This window comes from Pristiophorus japonicus, chromosome 5 (assembly GCF_044704955.1).
Source record: "Pristiophorus japonicus isolate sPriJap1 chromosome 5, sPriJap1.hap1, whole genome shotgun sequence".
Lineage (NCBI taxonomy): Eukaryota > Metazoa > Chordata > Chondrichthyes > Pristiophoridae > Pristiophorus > Pristiophorus japonicus.
The window spans coordinates 281,650,268-281,667,210 of record NC_091981.1 but is presented as its reverse complement, the minus strand read 5'-3'; the positions used below and the strand labels follow the sequence as shown (position 1 = coordinate 281,667,210).

At 45.0% G+C, this 16,943-nt stretch overlaps 1 protein-coding gene across 32 annotated transcripts in view; it reads left to right on the top strand.

Annotated features, from left to right (window-relative positions):
• The window catches only part of LOC139264722 (obscurin-like), a 571,531-nt gene that overhangs the window by 188,478 nt on the left and 366,110 nt on the right, over positions 1-16,943 (top strand). For all 32 annotated transcript variants that reach the window (XM_070881692.1, XM_070881694.1, XM_070881707.1 and 29 more), the window contains one exon: positions 15,335-15,601. In XM_070881692.1, the coding sequence (XP_070737793.1) occupies positions 15,335-15,601 (267 nt within the window). The remainder of the gene's footprint in view (positions 1-15,334; positions 15,602-16,943) is intronic.

The following is a 16,943-nucleotide window of genomic DNA, read 5'->3' as shown; positions in this document are numbered from 1 at the left end:
AAAAAGTGGGGTTACATTGGCTACCCTCCACTCCATAGGAACTGATCCAGAGTCAATGGAATGTTGGAAAATGACTGTCAATGCATCCGCTATTTCCAAGGCCACCTCCTTAAGTACTCTGGGATGCAGTCCATCAGGCCCTGGGGATTTATCGGCCTTCAATCCCATCAATTTCCCCAACACAATTTCCCGACTAATAAGGATTTCCCTAAGTTCCTCCTCCTTACTAGACCCTCTGACCCCTTTTATATCCGGAAGGTTGTTTGTGTTCTCCTTAGTGAATACCGAACCAAAGTACTTGTTCAATTGGTCCGCCGTTTCTTTGTTCCCCGTTATGACTTCCCCTGATTCTGACTGCAGGGGACCTACGTTTGTCTTTACTAACCTTTTTCTCTTTACATATCTATAGAAACTTTTGCAGTCCGTCTTAATGTTCCCTGCAAGCTTCTTCTCGTACTCCATTTTCCCTGCCCTAATCAAACCCTTTGTCCTCCTCTGCTGAGTTCTAAATTTCTCCCAGTCTCCGGGTACGCTGCTATTTCTGGCCAATTTGTATGCTACTTCCTTGGCTTTAATACTATCCCTGATTTCCCTTGATAGCCACGGTTGAGCCACCTTCCCTTTTTTATTTTTACGCCAGACAGGAATGTACAATTGTTGTAGTTCATCCATGCGGTAATCAGTTAAAATTCCAGAATATTTGATTGGTAAGTATCTCTCTTTTTCTTTTTAATTAGATTTTAATTAGATAAGTCTAATTAGAGGGATGGCAGGGGAGCTTAGTCCCATGGAGTGCACATCCTGCGGCTTGAAGTCCTGTGCGCTTCGCGCAAGTTAGACACCCATGTGTGCAGGAGGTGTCTTCAGCTTCAACTACTTGAGCTCCACGTTTCGGAGCTTGAGCGGCGGCTGGAGTCAATATGGTGCATCCACGAGGCTGAGAGCTACGTGGATAGCATGTTTCAGGATGCGGTCATCCCACAGCTTAAAAGCGTGCAGGCAGAGGGTAAGTGGGTGACCACCAGACGAAGTAAGAACGCTAGGCAGGTAGTGCAGGAGTCCTCCAATGAGTCCATCTCGCTTTCAAACTGATATTCACCTGAGTATCGGTGAGGGCGATGGTGCCTCTGGGGAGTGCAGCCAGAACCAATTCCAGGGCACCACAGGAGGTTCAGCTGCACAGGGGGTGGGACGAAGAATAAAAGAGCTCTAGTGATAGGAGATTCTATAGTTAGGGGAACAGAGAGGCATTTCTGCGGCCGCAGATATGACTCCAGCAAGGTATGGTGCCTCCCTGGTGCCAGGGTCAAGGATGTCACAGAGTGGACGCAGGGCATTCTGAAGGGAGAGGGTAAACAGCTAGAGGTCATGGTCCATATCGGGACCAATGACATAGGTAGAAAGAGGGATGAGGTCCTACAGGCAGATTTAGGGAGCTAGGAAGAAAATTAAAGGGTAGGACCTCAAAGATAGTAATTCTCCGGGTTACTATCGGTGCTATGTGCTAATGAGTATAAGAATCGAAGGATAGAGAGGATGAACATGTGACTGGAGAGTTGGTGTAGGAGGGAGGGCTTTAAATTCTTGAGGCATTGGGACCTCTTCTGGGGGAGATGGGACCTGTACAAATCGGACGGGTTGCACCTCAACAGCGCCGGGACCAATATCCTCGCGGAGAGTTTTGCTAGTGCTGTTGGGAAGAATTTAAACAACCTGGGGGATGGGAACCTGAGAACAAATTCAATAGCGAAGGAAGTAAAGCAGGATAGCAAGAATTTAGAAAGCGAATCTGTAAGACAGAGGAAACAAGGGTTAGTAAGTAGTACTCAAGGAAGTCTTCCTAAATGGTATATACTTTAATGCAAGGAGTATAGCGAATAAGGCGGATAAGCTAAAAGCACAAGTAGATACTTGGGAGTATGACATTATAGCCATTACAGAGACATGGTTGAAAGAGGGCAGGTTTGGCAGATCAATATTTCTGGTTACAGGATTTTTAGACAAGACAGAGAGCGGGGTAAAAAGGGGGGGTGGTGTCACGGTATTGATTAAAGAAACTATTACAGCAGTGAGGAGGGATGATAAGTTAGAGGGATCATCAAATGAGGGCATATGGGTCGAATTGAAAAATAAAAAAGGAGCGATCACACTGCTGGGTGTGTATTATTGAGCCCCAAACAGTGGGAGGTAGAGGAGCAAATATGTAGACAAATTGCTGTGAAGACCAAAAACCATAGGGTAGTAATAGTACGGGATTTTAACTATCCTAATATTGATTGGGACAAATATAGTGTGAAGGGTATAGAGGTTGCAGAATTCTTAAAATGCTTTCAAGAGACCTTTTTCAGTCAGTATGTAACAAGCCCAACATGAGAGGGGGCGGTTTTGGATTTAGTTTTAGGAAATGAAGCTGGGCAGATTGAAGGGGTGGGTATTAATGGGAGAGCGCTTGGGTGCCAATGACCATAATTCAGTCAGATTCAAGTTAGTTATGGATAAGGACAAGGACAGGCCTGGAATAAAAGTCCCAAATTGGGGAAAAGCTAACTTTACTAAATTGAGGAGTGATTTAGCCACAGTGGACTGGAACAGCTACTTGTGGGTAAATCAGTGTCAGAACAGTGGGAGGCATTCAAGGAGGAGATCCGGAAGTCTCAGGCCAAACATATGCCCTTAAAGAAAAAGGGTGGGCATAACAATTCTAGAACCCCCTGGGTCTAAGGACTTACAGGGGAGGATAAAGAAAAAAAATGAAGCTTATGTCATATACTGATGGTTGAATACTATAGAATCTTTGGAGTAATATAGAAAGTTAAGAGGTAAAATTAAAAAGGATATTAGGAATGCTAAGAGAGAGCATGAAAAATTCTTGGCTAGTAAAATTAAGGAAAACCCTAAGATGTTCTATCAATATATTAAGAGCAAGAGGGTAACTAAAGAAAGGGTAGGGCTTATTAGAGACCATAATCTTTTTGTGGAGGCAGAAGATGTTGGTAAGGTTCTTAATGAATACTTTGCATCTGTTTTCACAAAGGAAAGGGGCAATGTAGATACTGCTATCGAGGAGGAGTGTGAAATTCTGGATGAAATAAACATAATGAGAGAGGAGGTATTAAGGGGTTTAGCAGCTTTGAAAGTAGATAAGTCCCCAGGTCCAAATGAAATGCATCCCAGGCTATTGAGCGAAGTAAAAGAGGAAATAGCAGAGGCCTTGACCATCATTTTCCAGTCCTCTTTGGATTTGGGCATGGTACTGGAGGACTGCGAATGTGGTATCCTTGTTTAAGAAGGGAGAAAAGGATAGGCCGAGTAATTACAGGCCTGTCAGCCTAACCTCAGTGGTGGGAAAATTATTGGAAAAAATCCTGAAAGACAGGATAAATCTACATTTGGAAAGGTGAAGGATTAATTAGGGACAGTCAGCACGCATTTGTTAAGGAAAGATCGTGTTTGACTAACCTGATTGAATTTTTTGAGGAGGTAACCAAGAGGGTTGATGAGGGTAGTGCGTACGCTGTAGTGTATATGGACTTTAGCAAAGCTTTTGATAAGGTTCCACACGGCAGACTGGTCATGAAGGTTAAGGGCCATGGGATCAAGGCAAAGTGGATCCAAAATTGGCTTAGAGGTAGGAAGCAAAGGGAATGGTTGATGAATGTTTTTGTGACTGGAAGGATGTTTCCAGTGGGGTTCCGCAGTGCTCAGTACTAGATCCCTTGCTTTTTGTGGTATATATCAATGATTTAGATTTGAATATATGGAGTATGATTAAGAAGTTTGCAGATGACGCTAAAATTGGCTGTGTGGTTGATAATGAAGAGGAAAGTCATGGACTGCAGGAGGATATCGATCTACTAGGTCAGGTGGGCAGAACAGTGGCGAATGGAATTAAATTCAGAGAAGTGTGAAGTAATGTACTTGGGGCTAATAAGGAAAGGGTATACACATTAAGCAGTAGGCCACTTAATAGTGTAGATGAACAAAGGGACCTTGGAGTGCTTGTCCACAGATCCCTGAAAGTAGCAGGCCAGGTGGATAAGGTGGTTAAGAAGGCATACGGAATGCTTGCCTTTATTGGCCGAGGCATAGAATACAAGAGCAGGGAGGTTATGCTTAAATTGTTTAATACTCTGGTTAGCCCACAGCTGGAGTACTGCGTGCAGTTCTGGTCGACGTATTATAGGAAGGACGTGATTGCACTAGAGAGGGTGCAGAGGAGATTTACTAGAATGCTGCCTGGAATAGAGAATCTTAGCTATGAGGACAGATTGGCTAGGCTGGGTTTGTTCTCATTGGAACAGAGGAGGTTGACAGGTGACTTTATTGAGGTGTACAAAATTTTGAGGGGCCTGGATATAGTGGATAGAAAGGGCCTATTTCCTTTAGTGGAGAGGTCTATTATGAGGGGGCATAGTTTTAAGGTGGAAGGTGGAGGGTTCAGAGGGGACTTGGGGGAGGGGGGGGCTTCTTCCCGCGGAGGGTTGTGGGGGGTCTGGAACTCGCTGCCTGGAAGGATGGTGGATGCAGAAACCCTCACCACATTTAAAGGGTGCTTAGATGGGCACTTAAAGTGCCGTAACCTGCAGGTTACAGACCTAGAGCTGGTAATTGGGATTAGACTGGATAACCTTTTGTTGGCTGGCGCAGATACGACGGTAAGTACTGCAGGGAATCGAATATGGACAGGGTGATCTCCTGGGCTAGTTTCGATCGCCTGGATGGGTCGGAAAGGAATTTTCCCAGATTTTTTTTCCCCAATTGGCCTGGGTTTTTATCTGGTTTTTGCCTCTCCCAGGAGATCACATGGCTCCGGTTGGAGTGGAGTGTAGAATATTTTAGTGTAAGGGGTGTTGCATAGTTGGGCCGGATGCTTTTTACCTTTCTGCCACTGTTCATTGTTCATAGGTTTATTTGTAACCTTCAGGGCTGCTGACCGAGGGCCGTGCAGCTCTTTGTCGGCCGGCGTGGACACGATAGGCCGAAATGGCCTCCTTCTGCGTTGTAAATTTCTATGTTTCTAGTTTCTATCTATTTAACCGTGTAGCTAATTAGCTAGTCATGGTATAGTTCCAGTTTCCCCACAGCACAGATGCCATGATGTTTCATGGAGGATTTGGTTATCTTTATCCATACATCCTTAAACCCTTCAGTTGCATTTCTAAGTAAATAATTAACCAGTTCCTTTTAAAATACTTAGTCAACATAGTTTTAATTGCTGGGAGTCTGTTTCACATATCTACAAAAATGAGGTGAACCATTCTTCTAGTTTCTAGTTTCATTTGATGTTTTTAATTTTGAAATTGTGTACTGCATCTCCGCGACCAGAAGCAATAACCTGCTCACATTACATCATAGAAACATAGAAAAGAGGTGCAGGAGTAGGCCATTTGGCCCTTCGAGCCTGCACCGCCATTCAACAAGATCATGGCTGATCACCCACCCCAGCACCTCCCCCCCCACGCCCACTCCAGCCCCCCGACCCCCAGCCGCAAGGACCACATCCAACTTCCTCCCGAACACATCCAATGAATTGGCATCAACAACTCTCCGCGGCAGGGAACCCCACAGGCCAACAACTCCTCGAGTGAAGAAGTCGCTCCCAATCCCAATCCCAGCCCCAAACAGCCCACCCCCCATCCCAAGAGCGTGCCACTACCCGGCTCCAGACCCACACTACACCGGGAACACTCAACCCGCACCCAACCCGCCCCGTCCCGTCAGAATCCTTCCCAAATGCCGAACACCCCCGGATGTCAAGTCCCAGCCCCGGCCACCCCGAAGCCACGCACCCGCGACGCCAACCACACCACATCCACCAACCACCATCTGCGCAGTCAATCCATCCACCCCACTCCGAACACTCCCCGCACCGAGGCACAGAGCCCCCAGGCCCGCCCCTCCAACACACTTCGCCCCCCCCAGACCTTCACTGCAATGTGGCCCCTTCTGTCCCCCGCCCTGGGTTTCTCCGCCCCCCCCCCCACCTCCACCACTCTCCCCTCCATCCCCCGCCCCTGTCTCCCCATATCTTCCCATCTTGGGGGCGGTAACCTTCTGGGGCAGGGAATTTTAGCCCCCAGCGTGGAAGTCCTGCTCCCGCCGCAGAATTGGCATTACCACTCCTCAATGGAAGCGGATTGCAATTTCCCACACTCCACCTCCTTTGGGGGCAGTTACCGGGGCACGACTGGATGCTCCTCTGACAGTTTGAACTGGTGCTCTCCACTCTCTGTCCTGTGCCAGTTGGAACTGGTGCTCTCCACTCTCTCTCCTGTGACAGTGGGAACTGGTGCTCTCCACTCTCCTGTCCTGTGACAGTTGGAACTGGTGCTCTCCACTCTCTCTCCTGTGACAGTTTGAACTGGTGCTCTCCACTCTCTGTCCTGTGACAGTTGGAACTGGTGCTCTCCACTCTCTCTCCTGTGACAGTTGGAACTGGTGCTCTCCACTCTCTGTCCTGTGACAGTTTGAACTGGTGCTCTCCACTCTCTGTCCTGTGACAGTTGGAACTGATGCTCTCCACTCTCTCTCCTGTGACAGTTGGAACTGGTGCTCTCCACTCTCTGTCCTGTGACAGTTTGAACTGGTGCTCTCCACTCTCTGTCCTGTGACAGTGGGAACTGGTGCTCTCCACTCTCTGTCCTGTGACAGTTTGAACTGGTGCTCTCCACTCTCTGTCCTGTGACAGTTGGAACTGGTGCTCTCCACTGTCTGTCCTGTGACAGTTGGAACTGGTGCTCTCCACTCTCTCTCCTGTGACAGTTGGAACTGGTGCTCTCCACTCTCTCTCCTGTGACAGTTTGAACTGGTGCTCTCCATTCTCTCTCCTGTGACAGTTTGAACTGGTGCTCTCCACTCTCTCTCCTGTGACAGTTTGAACTGGTGCTCTCCACTCTCTGTCCTGTGACAGTTTGAACTGATGCTCTCCACTCTCTGTCCTGTGACAGTTTGAACTGGTGCTCTCCACTCTCTCTCCTGTGACAGTTTGAACTGGTGCTCTCCACTCTCTCTATCCTGTGACAGTTTGAACTGGTGCTCTCCACTCTCTCTCCTGTGACAGTGGGAACTGGTGCTCTCCACTCTCTCTCCTGTGACAGTGGGAACTGGTGCTCTCCACTCTCCTGTCCTGTGACAGTTTGAACTGGTGCTCTCCACTCTCTGTCCTGTGACAGTTGGAACTGGTGCTCTCCACTCTCTGTCCTGCGACAGTTGGAACTGGTGCTCTCCACTCTCTCTCCTGTGACAGTTTGAACTGGTGCTCTCCACTCTCTCTCCTGTGTCAGTTGGAACTGGTGCTCTCCACTCTCTGTCCTGTGACAGTTTGAACTGGTGCTCTCCACTCTCTCTCCTGTGTCAGTTGGAACTGGTGCTCGCCACTCTCTGTCCTGTGACAGTTTGAACTGGTGCTCTCCACTCTCTCTCCTGTGACAGTTTGAACTGGTGCTCTCCACTCTCTCTCCTGTGTCAGTTGGAACTGGTGCTCTCCACTCTCTGTCCTGTGAAGGTTGGAACTGGTGCTCTCCACTCTCTGTCCTGTGACAGTTGGAACTGGTGCTCTCCACTCTCTCTCCTGTGACAGTTTGAATTGGTGCTCTCCACTCTCTGTCCTGTGACAGTTGGAACTGGTGCTCTCCACTCTCTGTCCTGTGACAGTTGGAACTGGTGCTCTCCACTCTCTCTCCTGTGACAGTTGGAACTGGTGCTCTCCACTCTCTCTCCTGTGACAGTTGGAACTGGTGCTCTCCACTCTCTGTCCTGTGACAGTTGGAACTGGTGCTCTCCACTCTCTCTCCTGTGACAGTTGGAACTGGTGCTCTCCACTCTCTCTCCTGTGACAGTTGGAACTGTTGCTCTCCACTCTCTGTCCTGGAACAGTTTGAACTGGTGCTCTCCACTCTCTGTCCTGTGACAGTTGGAACTGGTGCTCTCCACTCTCTCTCCTGTGACAGTTTGAATTGGTGCTCTCCACTCTCTGTCCTGTGACAGTTGGAACTGGTGCTCTCCACTCTCTGTCCTGTGACAGTTGGAACTGGTGCTCTCCACTCTCTGTCCTGCGACAGTTGGAACTGGTGCTCTCCACTCTCTCTCCTGTGACAGTTTGAACTGGTGCTCTCCACTCTCTCTCCTGTGTCAGTTGGAACTGGTGCTCTCCACTCTCTGTCCTGTGACAGTTTGAACTGGTGCTCTCCACTCTCTCTCCTGTGTCAGTTGGAACTGGTGCTCGCCACTCTCTGTCCTGTGACAGTTTGAACTGGTGCTCTCCACTCTCTCTCCTGTGACAGTTTGAACTGGTGCTCTCCACTCTCTCTCCTGTGTCAGTTGGAACTGGTGCTCTCCACTCTCTGTCCTGTGACAGTTGGAACTGGTGCTCTCCACTCTCTGTCCTGTGACAGTTGGAACTGGTGCTCTCCACTCTCTCTCCTGTGACAGTTTGAATTGGTGCTCTCCACTCTCTGTCCTGTGACAGTTGGAACTGGTGCTCTCCACTCTCTGTCCTGTGACAGTTGGAACTGGTGCTCTCCACTCTCTCTCCTGTGACAGTTGGAACTGGTGCTCTCCACTCTCTCTCCTGTGACAGTTGGAACTGGTGCTCTCCACTCTCTGTCCTGTGACAGTTGGAACTGGTGCTCTCCACTCTCTCTCCTGTGACAGTTGGAACTGGTGCTCTCCACTCTCTCTCCTGTGACAGTTGGAACTGTTGCTCTCCACTCTCTGTCCTGGAACAGTTTGAACTGGTGCTCTCCACTCTCTGTCCTGTGACAGTTGGAACTGGTGCTCTCCACTCTCTCTCCTGTGACAGTTGGAACTGGTGCTCTCCACTCTCTGTCCTGTGACAGTTGGAACTGGTGCTCTCCACTCTCTCTCCTGTGACAGTTGGAACTGGTGCTCTCCACTCTCTCTCCTGAGACAGTTGGAACTGGTGCTCTCCACTCTGTCCTGTGACAGTGGGAACTGGTGCTCTCCACTCTCCCGTCCTGTGACAGTTGGAACTGGTGCTCTCCACTCTCTCTCCTGTGACAGTTGGAACAGGTGCTCTCCACTCTCTCTCCTGTGACAGTTTGAACTGGTGCTCTCCACTCTCCCGTTCGGTGACAGTTGGAACTGGTGCTCTCCACTCTCTGTCCTGTGACAGTTGGAACTGGTGCTCTGCACTCTCTGTCCTGTGACAGTTGGAACTGGTGCTCTCCACTCTTTGTCCTGTGACAGTTGGAACTGATGCTCTCCACTCTCCGTCCTGCGACAGTTGGAACTGGTGCTCTACACTCTCTGTCCTGTGACAGTTGGAACTGGTGCTCTCCACTGTCTGTCCTGTGACAGTTTGAACTGGTGCTCTCCACTCTCTGTCCTGTGACAGTTGGAACTGGTGCACTCCACTCTCTGTCCTGTGACAGTTTGAACTGGTGCTCTCCACTCTCTCTCCTGTGACAGTTGTAACTGGTGCTCTCCACTCTCTGTCCTGTGACAGTTGTAACTGGTGCTCTCCACTCTCTCTCCTGTGACAGTTGTAACTGGTGCTCTCCACTCTCTGTCCTGTGACAGTTGGAACTGGTGCTCTCCATTCTCTGTCCTGTGACAGTTGGAAATGGTGCTCTCCACTCTCTCTCCTGTGACAGTTGGAACTGGTGCTCTCCACTCTCTGTCCTGTGACAGTTGGAACATGATGCATTAATATTTTTAAGATCTTTTTAAAGGCACTAAGCCTCGATTCATACGAACATAGGAAAGTAAAATTGAAAAAGATCAGCTGGTCTGAGTCTGCGCCATTCAGCTGTGTTACAACGCAGCAACACAACTTCCAATTCAAGGCCCAATTACTGTTAAGCATTTTCTTTGGTTTATTTTCTTAATCCCCGGCTTTCAAGAAATGCAAACAAAACAAATTGAAAAGCTTTTTCCTATGCATCAGTATAATTTTTAATGTAGAGTTGCTGAAAAAAAACTGGCAATGTACTCGACTTGATTTCACTTATAACAGCTTCACATGGACTCGATACTGTCACAGAATGGTCCACTCAATTAGAAAGAAGTCGTAAAACATACGATAGAGAGAGTATTTTATATGAATCCTGAGTTAATAGAGATATGTGAGCTAAATGTGTCAAAAATGTAGTAGTGAGCTGTATGTCACAGATAAGATATTCAGTATGATTTCTGTAATAAGGAAATTCTGAATAATGTGCTGCATCAGAATAGTGGTATATTTGAGAGTGAGAAGAATGTAACAAAAAATGTACTTCACATGGATTGCCCACTGAAGAGGCTGTTGCAAACAATATGAGGTTGCATCAAAAGTTGTAGTAAGCCAGCGAGTGCAATAATAAGCGCCGTGTTTAAAAAGAAGTACCTGCATTTTCCTCTTGAGTGGGCAATCCAAGTTACTGTCAGCAAGAAATTTGCCTAGGTGCTGCAGCTAATACTAGAGTCAATAAGTACTAGAATAGATGTTTAAATGAGCCCTGGTTGGAGATCTGCTGCTGTTTATGGTCGTTCGGTTTGCTGGCTGAGCAGCTAAGTAAGCATTATGTTGGAACAAGATAAATTTCTTTATTGTGTACTCCTTTCCAACTTCTCTTTGAACATGTGGCTGGAGTGTATCTCACTCTGAGGGCAGTACTCTAGCTGTTGTAATTCTCTGTGCAAACTTGGTCTTTGTTTGCATTTTAAAACATGGTTAAAAAAAATCTCAAAATATAGGCAATTGAAAAAGAAATATTAGAATTTATCAGGCCAAGGTATGTACTGGGATCTTTCTTGTTGAAACAGTTTGTTATGAAGAGATAAAAGTACATTGGAGAGTGTTATAATGAAGGGCTACTGTATATTTTCTGCTCATCCCTGTTAAACTCATAATTTTTTAAATTTACATTATTATTGTACCGTTCCCAATTAACAGTTCTGTGTCATTATTTGGCTATAAAATAAATCGTAATGTTTCTTTCCCTTAATTACTGACTGTGGTCTACTTGTCTTGCCTTTTTTCTTGTATTTGATAATATTTTTACTCGTGCTGTCATCTTAACAACTTACCCATTTTCATGCATTTGTGAAGTAAAACATCTACCATTGAGACGTGTATGTGAAAACATAACAAGCATTTAATTTAAAGCCTTTCTTTAAGATGAGTTTCATGATCAGTATCCCTTTCAAAAATTATGTGATAGAATTTCCTTTAAGACCCAACAGAAATCAACAAAAGTGGATGGAACAAAATAAAAAGAGATTAACATTATTTACTGTTCTTTGCAATTATCTATTTAAAAGGGATCACCATGGTGAGTTTTCTTTAAAAAAAGATTCTTTGCATCGGTACTAATTTGAATAGAAACCTACTATAATTGCATTTAATATTCCACTTCTATAATTTTGTTAAAACAATATATGCTGTTGACATAATTGGGAGGGAGGCATAACTGAGCTCAACAGTATGAAACAGTTGTGTAAAGGTATAAAGCTATAATTTAATGTTTGCGACAATGCAAATACCTATTTCATTCGTATGATATTCCTCTCTTGAACAGAGGTATTAACCCAACTAAAATGAATGGGTCAAAATCTCTTTTAAAAGTAGTGGGTAAGCATAGTTTGCACTTTAGTTATTTTAATTGTACATGCTTATTTGCGTCTCTCATACCTTTGCATCTCTCATACTTTTGACCGCAGTAACACTACTGAGACAGTTTCCCCGTCAATGAATGAAGTTGCATTTATATATTGCCTTTTATGCTCTTAAGATATCCCCAAGTGCTTCACAGCTAATGAATTACTTTTGAGTTGTGATCACTGTTACTATGTAGATAAAGATGACAGCTAGTTCCCACAAACAGCAATAAGATAAACGAACAGTTAATTTACTTGGGTTAGTTGAGGGAAACTCCCCTGCTTTTTTTCAAATGGTACTATGGGATCCCATACATTTATGTGAATAGGAAAATGGGACCTCAGTTTAACATTTTAAAGTTTTACCAGAAATAATATAACACTCCATCAGTATTGCACTGAAGTGACAGCCCAGATTTTGTGCTGAAGTCTCAGAGTGAGGCTTCTGACTCAAAGGTGAGACTATTCGCCACTGAGTCAAGGTAACATTTAATTATCATCAGCACTCGTTACTTAAATAGACAAATTAACGTAAAGTGACAGAAAAAAACTAATGGATCTTAAAGGAAATTTCCTCTGGGTATTGTGTGTGGTGAAGTTGGAAATGCATTTATTTCTACTCGTAACTTTTTTACCTCTGCAAAGCATGGTTCTCAAACATCACGGCAATGTCCAGAGGCGTCTTATTGCCCTACAGTCGTGATCTACACTCAGTTAGGTTAAGTAAATATTGTATCCAAATGCAAAGACTTTTTACTTGGTGGCTTTCTGTTAAATCAGTGTGTCGGTGATAGATAAATTAATTAGTTTCCATTGACATTAAAACAAAATGGTAAAGGTATGTACAGTGTTTTTTTTATTAAGTTAGTTAGTCTCATTTTGAGAGGTATTCTTCATAAACTTGAGTATCTCCAGCATCTGTTGGACACTGGTTTAAAATTTTGTTATATGGGATTCATGTTGCAGCAGTTTTAGTCTATAATGTCCTACTTCAGTTTAGATCATTAGTGTCCTAGGGATCCTATTTTGTCAGGTACCCGCCATTTCTGTGATTTTTCGGTTGACAGATCCACCCCTCAGAAGACCATTGATGACAGAGGTATCCCTGGGACTGAGCTGGAGGAGTCTTTTTGCTGGATATTCCCACTTCCTTGGCTCAGTCTGGACCCAGCATATTGCTGGAGGCTGATGTGCTGAATGAAATGAGGCACACTGACCTATAAATAAGGGCCAATAGATCCCACCGAGGGGTCCAAATGAGGGGAATGGACTGAACCCCTGCAAAAAGGCCAACTTTTTTACTATACCAAAAGTCTGTTTAACGGGCTAAATGGGGCATAACTTCGGTCTTGTGGGAGAAGGGGCCTGATCACCACATACCCACAGTAGGCAGGCGGGGAGGTGGGTGCAGTTTCTGGTCTTGTGCATAGGCAGGTGCCAGTAGTGGCATGGTTTCTCACTTGCTCCATGCTCATTAGGTACCCTCCCACTGGCCCTACGCACTCTGGTGGGGAATCTGGAGGGCACCTACGGGTGTGATCCTGACGCAACAGCTGTAATTGCAACATGGATTTTCTGAGCCTCTCCAGCAGACTGATTTAGGCAATCTTGACCGTTATTTGTGTTCAATGTTGCAAGGACCAAAAGCAATAATTCACTAAGTAGTGCATAACCAAGTGAACTTCTGTATATCAACAGGGACGAAGCCTGGAGAAGGTTAAAGGTCATTCCAATTGTTCCAGAACTGTTGCCTGGATGTCTCTCCGACTCCAATGATATTTACATGGCTATATGTAGCAATCGCACAAATTTACTATTGCTAGTATCAGGGCTATATTGCAGCACACAACAATAGCTTTGGCAGAATAGATCTGACAGCTGATGTTTCCAGGAACTTCCATCTCTAAAATTGTACTACTTTGATATGCTCCTATTGCTTGCGGGGATGCCTTGTGAAATCTTTATTATTCTCTATTATCCTCTTTACACTATCATGCTACTTATCCATTCCAAGTAACACCGACTCACCAAAACTTGTTCTCTGATGCTCATTTCAAGTTTCACCAGAACCACTCAGTTCTAGATCCCGTCAGAGCCTTGATCCAGATATGGATGCAAAAGCCGAATGCCAGAGGCAAGCATGGAGAAGTGAGAGTAGCTGCCTGGACATGAAAGATTTGACTTAAGTATGGCACTAGCAAAACTGTGGTCAATGGGAGTCAAGGGGAACAGACTGCAATAACAGGAGTCACACAAAGAATAATGGTTGTGGTTGCTGGAGGCCAGTCATCAAAGCCTCAGGACATTTCTGCTTGAGTTCTTCAGGGAAGTGTACTTGACCCAACAATCGTCAGCAGCTTCATCCTTCCATTATCAGGTCAGGAGCGGAGCTGTTCACTGGTGATTCTACAGTGTGCAGCTCCATTCACAACTCCAATAATAAAATAAACCATGCCATCCTTAACCAAGACTTGGACAGCATCCAGGCGTTGGCTGACAAGTGGCGGTTAATATCATACTATGTGAATGCCAGGTAATGACAATCTCCCAACCAAAAAAGCCCAACCATCTACTCCTGACCTTCAGTAGCATTAGCATTAAATGAGATCCTACTATCTATACTCTGGGGTGACCATTGACCAAAAGCTTAACTGGACTAGCCTTTGAACATTGTAGCTACAAAAGCAGGGCAGAAGCTGGATATTTTGTGACCAGTTGCTCATTTTCTGACCCCCTTCAAAGCCATCAATTCAGGAGTGTGGATCCACTTGCCTGGTCAGGTACTGTAGCTTGGTGGTTATGTTACTGGAGTAGTAATTCAGAGAATGCGAGTTCAACTTCCACTCTGGCTTTGTGAAAATTTTAATTCAGTTTATTAAAAAAAATCTGGTGTTTAAAAAAACTGGTGGTAGTAAAAATGACCATGAAGCTTTTAGATTGTCATTAAAACCCAACAGGTTCACTATTGTCCCATAAGAGAAAGGAAGCTGCCATCCCAATATGGTCTATTTGTGACTCCAGACCCACACCAAGATGGTTGACTCTTACATTTTAACCAAAGTTACTTCATGTGAGATATAGATCCTTTCAGAAATGGGTATGATAGAAATTGCACTTTGTGCTTAACTGTGTCCATAACTATCATACCCTTTAACAATTTTAAAATGTAGTAATTTCATAAGTGACGTTATACAAGCAAGCCTTCAGTTGGGCATGGAATGGTTCTCATGCAGTTTACAAAAAAATTCAAATAAATACTTTTAAATTATCTGATTTTGATTTACAGGCATATAAAACTACTGAACTTACTGCTTTATTTTGTATTGCAGAGATATATTTTCTTAATCCCACAGGTAACTAATATCAATGAAAATAATATAAACAACAAGGAAAAACGGAAAGAAAGAAAATAAAAAAATTTTTAAGTGAAAGTTTTGATTTTGTTTTTTGCACAAACAGCCAGTAAACCGCTTTAAAGTTGTTTTCCTTTTGTATTCTCCTTATCAAGATATTTATACATTCGCAAGTATAAACTCACATGCACATACTCCTGCAAAGAGTGCATTGGCTAGATTAAATCAAAATGAGTTTTCATTATGAATACTTCTGGTCATGTTTTTTTAAACTTGCAAAAGAGTTTCAACCAAATATATAAGGAAGAAGTACAATAATTGTATAACGGCATAATACCTTGTTTTGTTTTTATTGTAAATGCACTATAATCTTGCCCTGCCAGCCCTTCCGGTACTTTTCAAACAAGAGCTTCAGAACAAGGAAGCTGAAGAAGGCAGCAACACCACTCTACACTGTGAGCTTACTAAGCCTGATGCTCCCGTAGAGTGGAGAAAGGGAACTGAGGTGCTTCATCCCAGTGACAAGTTTAAAGTAAAGCAAAAGGGACCTGTTGCTGAATTGTTAATCTGCAACCTGAAACTTGAAGATACGGGAGAATATACCTGTGATTCAGGAGATCAACAGACCACAGCTTCCCTTAAAGTGAAAGGTATGGAAAAATATTTTTTGTAATGATAACTAATTTATTCAGACGATACGAATACAACTATTCACTTGTTGTCTACCTACCTTTACTTTTAAGCAATAGGTTTATGAACTTGTGTTCGATTTAATTATAATTGGATTAAAATAACATAACCTAAAAGAGAATCCAAAGGTCTTCCATCGGCATATTAACAGTAAAAGGGTTGTCAGAGGAGCAGTGGGGCCGATTAGGGACCAAAATGGAGAACTATTGGTGGAGGCAGACTGCATGGCTGAGGGACTAAATGAGTATTTTGCATCGGTGTTCACCAGGGAAGAGGACTTGGCCAAAGCTGTGGTAAACAAGGGGGTTGCTGGGATACTGGATGAGATAAAAATAGATAAAGAGGAGGTACTAGAAAGGCTGGCGGTAGTTAAAGTGGATGAGTTACCCGATCCGGATGGGATGCATCCTCGGTTGCTGAGGGAAGTAAGGGTAGAAATTGCCGAGGTGCTGACCACAATCTTCCAAACCTCCTTAGATACAGGGGTGGTGCCAAAGGACTGGAGGATTGCAAAGGTTACACCCTTGTTCAAAAAAGAGGAGGGATAAACCCGGCAATTATTCTTCTTAGGCAGTCCCCCGGAATTAAGGATGACTTGTTTCCACACTAAACTGAGTTCGAAGGTGACTGATAAGACCAATGCGGGATCTACAGTCTCTGTCACAGGTTTGGGCAGATGGTGGTTGGAGGGACGGGTGGATGGGGTGCTTGATTTGTCGTATGCTCCTTCCGCTGTTTGTACTTGGCTTCCGCATGCTCCCGGCGAAGAGCATCGAAGTGTTCGGCCCCTTCTCGGAAGCTTCTCCTCCACTTTAAGCTGTCTTGGGCCAGGGATTCAAAAGAGTCGGTATGGATGTTACGTTTTTTCAAGGAGGCGTTGAGGGTGTCCTTGAAGCGTTTTCTCTGCCCTCCTGTGCTCGCCTGCCGTGACGTAGCTCTGAGTAGAGTGCTTGTTTCGGGATTCGAGTATCGGGCATGCGGACAATGTGGCCTGCCCATCGAAGCTGATCGAGTGTGGTCAATGCCTCGATGCTGGGGATGTTGGACTGAGAGAGAACACTGACGTTGGTGCGCCTATCCTGCCAGTGAATTTGCAGGATTTTACGGAGGCAGAGTTGGTGGTACTTCTCCAGAGCTTTGAGGTGCCTACTGTACATAGTCCATTTCTCTGAAGCATATAGGAGGGTGGCTATCACTACTGCTCTGTAGACCATGAGTTTGGTGCCGGGTTTGAGATCCTGGTCTTCGAACATTCGTTTCTTCAGGTGGCCAAAGGCTGCACTGGCACACTGAAGGCAGTGT